General features: G+C 38.6%; 1 protein-coding gene across 1 annotated transcript in view; it reads left to right on the forward strand.

Annotated features, from left to right (window-relative positions):
• The window catches only part of CABCOCO1 (ciliary associated calcium binding coiled-coil 1), a 49,734-nt gene extending 41,458 nt beyond the window's left edge, over positions 1 to 8,276 (forward strand). Inside the window, exons 6-7 of the mRNA XM_075717932.1 lie at positions 7,540 to 7,662; positions 8,088 to 8,276. Coding sequence (XP_075574047.1) covers positions 7,540 to 7,662; positions 8,088 to 8,276 — 312 coding nt within the window. The remainder of the gene's footprint in view (positions 1 to 7,539; positions 7,663 to 8,087) is intronic.
• The last annotated feature ends 292 nt before the right edge of the window (positions 8,277 to 8,568 follow it).

Genomic DNA, 8,568 nt, shown 5'->3' on the forward strand with positions numbered 1-8,568 from the left:
GAAAATGCTGGTTTCCATTGTCTTGCATGGAGAAAATGCTGGTTGCAGGGGAAATGGATAGGAAGGGAAGGCTGTTCAAGAACGGCGGTGGACAAAGGCAGGAGGTGGGATCTCTGTCCAACTTGAGGCAGCGATTCCACATTACTGTATCAACAGTTAAAAGATTATTTTTCTGCTGTCAGACTTTCTCAGCAGGAGCTCCCAATCACTTCTTGAACCTTTTTTGTTTCAAATGTTTCTTTTAAAGTTTTCCTGGTTTGGGGGGAATCTTCTTGGTGCCTTTCTTTCACATACTTTGTACTCATGTTTAGATAAAGCCTGAAGACTGTGCTTACTGAACGAAGAGAAATCTGGTGGGTAATGCACAGCTCCCTAGACACATGCCTGCTCTAACTGGTGTGTACATGGTGGGAGACATGCCAGAGGTAGATATACGTGCTGGAGGTAGGCATGTCTACGGTAGCATTTTCTGGCAGTCTCAAGGCTGACCTAAAGCCCTGTGGAACAGGGATAGTTGATGAGATGTTGCTGCATCTCGGATGTAACACCTGGAAAAAACAGCCCAGGATAGTGCCAACAGCCGTCTGACTTTTACCGTACATGCTCAGGGCTGCAGGAGGAATGTGTGGTGCTGTTAATCCCCACTGAGTTTCTGCAGCGGTCTTTTGAATAAAGAAGGGAACACTTCATATTTCCCAGCACCAGGCAAACTGGGGAGCCTGAATGAGCAACCCAGCTTTCCTAGGTTCCCTCCCTTGTTCCTCCCTAGGTTCCTCCCTTGTCAGTGGGAGAGGTAACAGGCTGTGCTTGCTGTGGTCCAGGGTAGGTATATTAAGCAATTGTTAGGTTCTTAATTTATCTTAGTTGCTCTGACCCCCTCAGGAGATGCAGTCATCTTTGCGCTTACTACAAGGAGGGGATTAGGGGGTTGACAAAGCCCCTAAAGCAGGTGTGATGAATACCATCCCCCTAAGCAATTTAATTCTTACGGGCCATTTTGTTGCCAAGGCACACGCTCTCGTGCAAATTGTTTTTCTGAGAGTATGAGACTGCAGCAAGTCTTTACAAAACATATGAAGCCTCCTCCCAGAAAGAGGTACCAAAATGCACCGGGCCAAGTATGGTTTCACATTTTTATCATAATGTTTTCAGCATTCATATCAGATCTTTCCTGACTAAATGATTTGGAAAAAGAGATGTACAACAAGGAAATGTAAAGCTCTGGCCTGATAAGGTGTATGCCACCAAAATATTAGACTCCCTGTTGTGCATTGGGTTCAACAGAACTTACTTTTATGGTTTTCTAATGTGATCACCTGACTAATAAAAAAAAAACCTTACTTTTTTAATGGTTGTTGATCCAGCTAGGTGGTTACTGTGGGAAAGGTTCTAGTGTTTTGGGGAGGGCGGGCGGGTATTAATGGCTTTAGATCCCTGATGAGTACACCTGTACAGCCAGAATAGGAGCTGCCTGCTCTTTGCTTGTTTGATGGGTGCCCTTAAAGTGGAAAGGGGGAGCTGGCACTTTGAAGAGTCCTGACATGCAAGAGTTGCGCTTTCAGGTACTAAAAACTAAAATCCTTCATCCCTCCTCAAAATCTGTATGCATTGTTTTTAAAAGGGTTTTGTTAACCTCCAGCATTTACAATGGTGAGACAGATCCCAAAAAATCATGAGACTTGCTTAAAAGTAATTGCTGTTTGGTTCCTTTTGCTTGCAGTCTAGTTTTTTGAGCTTTCAAGATTTATATTTTCAATCTTTCCTCTGCAATCATAAGAGCTAGACACTAACTTTATTTTTAAATGAAAGCTGAGATTCTCTTGTAATCCCATAACTCTAGAAGATTTGGCAATGCTAAACACAATATGAATTTAGAGTGACCATTCCAAGGTGACTCATTTAGTGAGGTGCCCTCAGCATGAAAGCCAACTGGGGATTTTTTTTTTCTGGATGTCTCTTGTTTTGTCTTTCTAAATAATCTGAGAATTGGCAGTAATAATTGGAAGCTTGGCAAAAGCAGAAGTAGGTGACTGCAGCCCAGTAAAATCAGTGTTATTTTTTTGCTGGTATGTTAGGATATTCTTACAGAATCTAGGTGTTAAGGGCATTCTGCATTAAGAGATCTCTAGAGAGGAAGGCTTTGGTTGTTTTTGTAGAAGCACCCTTTTCTACTCAGTCGAGCATTAAAATTGGCAGCAGTTCCTAAAGTAGCAAGAAAATCCTGGTTGTTGCCCTCATATAGTTACTGAAAACAGTAAGAGGATATGTAAAAGCTTTAACTCCAAGGAAAAATATTTATAACTGTGACAGTGTGTTTCCTTACAATAATTTATGGGCAAAATGTAGGAAAGGAGGAACACAAGCTATAAATAATATTCTGTATGTAAACATAATGGCAGTAGCAAATTCTTTTATTTAAAAATTAATATTGATGTTCATTAATATAAATTACCACATTTCAGATGACTCTGATGTCCTTGAGGCCAGATGTCACTGACTGATTTACAGCTTCCTGGGGGGAGGAGTAGATCCTGTTTTGTCAATGTAGGCACCAAATTGCTTCAGATAGCTATTTTGGACTAGATTAATTACTGATGTATTGTCAACAAAGTTGATTCACATCTCAGCTCAGAAACATGGAAAACTCTCTTTAAAACGTCTGAACTTGAATTCTGAAATGCAGGAAAAAGAGCATAAAATATACCTTTCACTTACTGAACTTTTGTCTCATTTAAGGAATAGTGGTTTGAAAACTCCTGCCCAGGAGCATGCACACAGAATTTCCATGTGCATCATTGGCAACTAGGGAACATACTTCAGAGGCCAAGTTTAGTCCCTCGTTGATCTTAATCCTGCTTTAAATATTAATACAAACGTGTACAGGGAAGGCGTTCAGAAGGAAGCTCTACCATCTTAGTCGCACTGCACAGATCATACATCTGGATGAAGTTTTTGAGTGCTTCATAGTACCATTCGGTCCTTTGGACCTTGTGTAGAGCATTGCTGATGTATCTGAAGCGCAATCAGCAGCCTCCCAGAAACCTCCTCGCCTGTGAAAACGCTGGTGGGCGATGCCTCAGAAGGCAAGTAGGGTACATTTGTTGTGTTTGCATATGCTGGCAGGTTAAAGGAAAGGCAGGCTAGTTTGAGTCAGTGTGAGACAGTGCATCTCTGTCCATTAGTTATTCATTCAAATTCAACCACATGAAATACAGGCAGCTAACAAACCATATCTTGTAAATGCCTTTTATTCCAGCAACTGAAATTCAGCGCGTTTGTAGGTGTGCAGCTGGGCGTGCTTAGCATGAATGGCAAACTAATGTAAATCCTGCATTAAATATTTTGGTTCATAGCAAATCTCACATATGATCATATGAAGAGAGAAGTCTGTGCAGGTCTCTGGTAGCATAAGGTCCTTTGGCATACAATTAGAAACTACACAGATGATATTCGTATAGAGAATAACACACAAAGAACACCCTTTTTTAAATGCGTCTGTCATTCATATAAAATCAAATCCGTATCCATTGAAAGGCTTTGAAAGATGTTACAAGGCTTTAGAAATGGTTCATGCTGAATGTGGCGTATTTTTTCCAATCCTTATAAATAATTATTTTCCTATGTTTGGTAAGATCAGCTACAGGGAATTTATGTTAAGACCCTGTGGAGAGGAGTACAGAATTTCAGTTAATATTAAGCTGAAAAGGCAGTTTTAAAATGTTTCTATGATACAAAAGCCTTGTTTCAAAGAGGCAAATACACCACCCCCTCAGTCTCTTTTCTCATTTACGAAATAAGTAAGCATAAACTATAAATTCTAATTTTCAGCAAGTATGTTAGTAAATCCAAACTGACCTTGACCTTAGCTTTGCTAATTTCCAAACTCTGATATTTATTCCCTGAGTAGATTGTTTCCCTTCATACCACATACATAAATACTGCAAATCTTTCCAATGACTTGAATTAGAGTGTAAGTAAATAGCTGGTTTTAATCTACATAATATTTTGAGAGCAGACATTCTGTGCTATGACTATTAAGATATACCCAGCAGCCATTTGTATAATACTAAAACCTCTTACATATATTATTAAAAGTAATGCTATCAGCCAGGGCTTGTTTTATGCCACAGAAACTTAAATAATAAAATACAGCGTGGATAAAATCTGCAATAATAATAACTTAAGCAAAATTAATTTAAGTAACAGATAACATCTGGGGGAAAATGTAATGGTATATTGGTAAGTTATGCAAAGCTAATTTTATAATAACTACCACATCTGTGGGACTCGTTTATTAGAATGCTTTACCAATCTTCTTTCCTGCCATTATTCTGTTTTAGAAATTTTCCTGTATGTTCTTTTATTGTCTTTGCTCTGCCTACTTTTGTAAAAAGGTAATTTGCTAGCTCTCAACAACAAGAAAAGTATGTGGGTTTATGTACAGAACAACATGACACTTTTTATATTTACCTGTCTTTACGCCCACTCTTACTAGAAAGAATTCCAGAGAAAAATTGTGGCATGGGGCTGTACATTGAGAGCAGTGTTTGAACACCAGCCACGGTCCTCAGCTGTGACTACGCCGAGGCTCAGTGCAACTGGGATGGGAAAGTAAAGGTGACGCTGAATGGTATTTCCCGCATTAACCTCTGCTGAATGTTAGAGCAGCCTCTAGCCTGCTTTAATTTGTCCAGATTCAAGTGGCCTTTTGGCACCCCACCGCACCTGGGAATTAGTAAGAATAGTGCGTTTAACTTCTGCTCCCACCAGTCTCTTTTGGAGCATCCTTTTCTCCGCAGCTGACACTGATGTGCATTTGTGCAACTGCCTCCACATTTGTGCAACTGCCTTACACTTTCTTGATGTTTGAATTCTCATGGACCCATTGGACCGCAACGTGCAGGAAAATATTGCCAATTAATTTTAAGGCATTATCATCTTGCCAAACTGTTTCTCACATTTCGATAGTTATATTGATTCAAGAGGACACTTGGAGTAATACATCTTTGTCATAGTGAATAATGCTCACGTAATGACAAATCTTCAGGAATTAAAAAAAGGAGGATGAATTTTTTAATGTAGGTCAGTGGAAGTAATTCACCATAAATTTACTCAGACTTCAGAAACTAGCAACATTTTTTAAAGCCACTGTAACTGTATAAAACTTACTGTGTCTCCTTCTCTGTTTTTAAATAGATTTTACTACAGAGCCATTGGTGCTATTAAACATGAGGTTTTGTTCAAAGGAAATACAAAGACTTAATTGTATTTTTTTAAAGGAAAGTATTGCATCAGAAGGATTCATTTAAATACATTTGTTGGCTTCGGGCTCTCACCACAATTCATTCATTCTAATTTTCCCCTGGACTTGTTAAGGACACAATGTATAGGAAGGAGCAATGCAGAATGGCATTTTTAGGTCACTATATTTTGGCTGTAAACTGTAGTACTGCTCATAAACTTATTATTACTCAACAAAATACTTCATATTCTACATTGAAGTTTCACAGTCTTTTTAAAAAACTTCTGGCTGAATGTTGAGACTATTATGGCTCATTAAAGAGACTGGTTTTGCTGTAATTTAGTTATTTCTTAATGATCCAAGGGTTATTATTAGACACGGAACAGATGAGTAAAGAATGGCTCTCTTTAAAAGGACGCAGCGAAGTAGAAATATTATTCTAAAACAGAACCTTTGAAAATCTTATCCATGCTACAAAAATGTATTTGAGCAGCCAGGAACTGATTTTAAAAACCCAGTCTAGTTTTTTACATTGTTTCATTTTTTGAAATTTGGACTGGAGGGAGTAAATGGAATAATGATTTAATCTAAATAAAGAAAATATTTTGAGTTGACTAGTTAACTAACTAACCAAAAAATGTTATTTTAAAGACGCAGAAAGTAATTGTGAATTCTCCTCCAATTCAGCTAATATTTTTAATAAGAAAATAGAAGGTAAGAAATCAGAGGAAATGGAAATATTTGCTAAATCAAAAGAGCTCTAGTTCAAAAAAAAATTAGAATTTGAAAACAAAGCTTCTTTTTATTTTAGAAAGAATAACGTGTAGGTCAACTTAAGGCTTTTTCAATTTGATGAAAAAACTAAACCTTCTGACTATTCCTTTTGTGAGTCTGTAGGCACTAGCACAGTGCTGTAAAATTTGAGTCACAAGTGATACAGGAAAATGCTTCTATAAAATCTGGTTTTCTCCTCACAGGAAATATTTCTGTCAGCCTTTTGGGTTCTTATAAACATGGGCTAATGCTGTCTACCTTTTTTAGCGAGCTCACGCATGACAGGGGATCTTGAAGATAATGACAGAGTCCAAACATAGCTTCTGAAAAGCTGTTAGAACAACAAGATTTTTAAGGCAAAAAAGTACAATAGCTAGGTCTCACTGTTTATTTCCAATTTCTGCTATCCCTTTTGCAAATGTATAGAAGCTTTAATATTTTCAGCATGTTTATCTGTAGCAAATAACTAAATAAACCAAGTATCAGCCTAGCTATTATTTCAAAGGTATGAGGAAAATAATTTATGGGAGCTGCAATTACCCTGATGTGAATTAATGTAGTTGACTTACATGATCCGAGCAAAATCATGTTCGTAATAGCTGACTCAGAACTGGAACATCTGCCCGGTATTCTCGGTGGGCACTTCCCGTTGTAGAGGCCCCAGACATGCTATTTTAGTATTATACTCTGTTCCTAGCTCATTCAAAAATGCCTTTTGTCACCCTATTTGGCATATATGTTCTGTCATCCATTTTTAAAAAAAAAACAACACAAAATGTTGTCCCTTTAGAGGCCTTGGGGCCGCACTCTGCATCACTCGCGAGAGCCCGAGCAAGGACTAAGGGCCGCGTCCAGCTACTCCAGGGAGGAAAAAGCCATTTCCTTGTCAGAACATTCCTGGAGCTGCAGTTCACACGCCAGCAGAATACCAGTGTGGTTCCCATGTTCACAGGAAAGAGAAATGGGAGCAAGTTGATGAAGCAGCAAAACTTGGACCGTTAGCAATCCTTACATTATAGTCACATATCAAAATATTTTTCTTAGGGCCTTTTTTGATGCGGTGTCACTACAACTTTACTCCAGCTGACTCCTTTGAAAGAATACCCTGGTGGTCAGCTGGGCCCTTTAATTGCAAAGTGCAACAAGATCCCTGTTCAGAAGTGACAAATTTGCATTGGGAAGACTGCATGTTACCCAAGCTCTGTGTTTTCTAAACTTAATTGTCCACATGAGTAAGAAGCTGTAGTGTTACGAAATTATGAAAATCATCTGTTCTTTCCAAGTATTATAAAAAGGGCCCCTTGAGATGCAGCTAGAAATTAAAGCTGATCTATAATCATTTTCAGCATGCTTTCCAGTTCTGAGCACCTGGATAGTAACAAAAAAGGTATTGTTTTTTGTTGTTTGCCAGCCATTTCATTTCCATTTTAAAAAATCTGCAATAAATCTCTAAGCAATAATTAAACATGAATTACTTTTTTTTCTTCTCTCTCTTTTTTTTTTTTTTTTTAAAATACTGTCAGTATGTGATTGAACTTGCCCAACCTGCAGTTTCCCCTGTCCCTGCTCTGCTGGAAGAAGGCATACCTCCAGGTATCTATTCGTCATTCACAGCATCACCAACAGCTGCAGAGACAGAATCTCAGGTATAGAGTTTTGTTCCCTCTTATTTTTTTTTTTTTTTTAAAAAAAAAAAAAAAAAAAAGCTATTTTTCTATAAGTTCCCTACCTCATTTATTCCCATTGGAGCCCGGTCACTAATGATATTCATTCCCCAGAATATAGCATACATTCTCTTCTAAGATTGAATGAAGTTGCTTCTAATGCACTAATCGGTCAACAGAGGACATTTGAGTCAGCACCTCTGGGCTCTCTCCCCATGCGACTTCATAAACTCAGGATCTGCCTGGCCTGGGCAGTGAAAGAGAGACACTACGGTCTCTGTCAGAGCAGGAGTTCTCAAAAGCAGGCTTCGTGTATTGTTGCATGTCTTTGGGCTGACGCTGTTTGGTCTTGCAGAGAGCAGGAGGATGTTCTCACTCACGTATTTCTTGTGGTTGGTTGCTGCTAGGGGTCTGATCAAGAGGGTTACCTGGAAGAGTCCTGTCCAGAGGTAGAGTCCTTCGAGGCAGATGCTGCAGCTGGTGTCACTGCTGAAGATCAGAATTCTGCAGTGGGTGAAATCCCAAATGAAATTATTGGCAACCTGGAGGTACCATTACTAGAAAGCTGTTCGCTAATTCTGTCTATGGTTAATTAGCTAGCTCAGCCTTAATGAATATAAACTGTATTCATGCTAAAGCTGGCAAAAAGCACATCCATATGCTGTAAAAATGTGAATTAGCCTCTATAAATAACTCCTAGTTTAGTCAGCTTACATGCGATAAGATAAAAAATATTCAGTAATATAACAACATATATCCTCAGCATTACTATGTGTTAAGAAACATGGGCCAAATCCTGCTCTCAGTGATGTCACTGATAAAATTCCTTTTCGGGGCTTCGGGATCAGCTGCTCTGATGGAGCATATGCGATGTGTGCTTAATATAAA

The sequence above is a fragment of the Pelecanus crispus genome, chromosome 10 (assembly GCF_030463565.1).
Source record: "Pelecanus crispus isolate bPelCri1 chromosome 10, bPelCri1.pri, whole genome shotgun sequence".
NCBI classification, from domain to species: domain Eukaryota; kingdom Metazoa; phylum Chordata; class Aves; order Pelecaniformes; family Pelecanidae; genus Pelecanus; species Pelecanus crispus.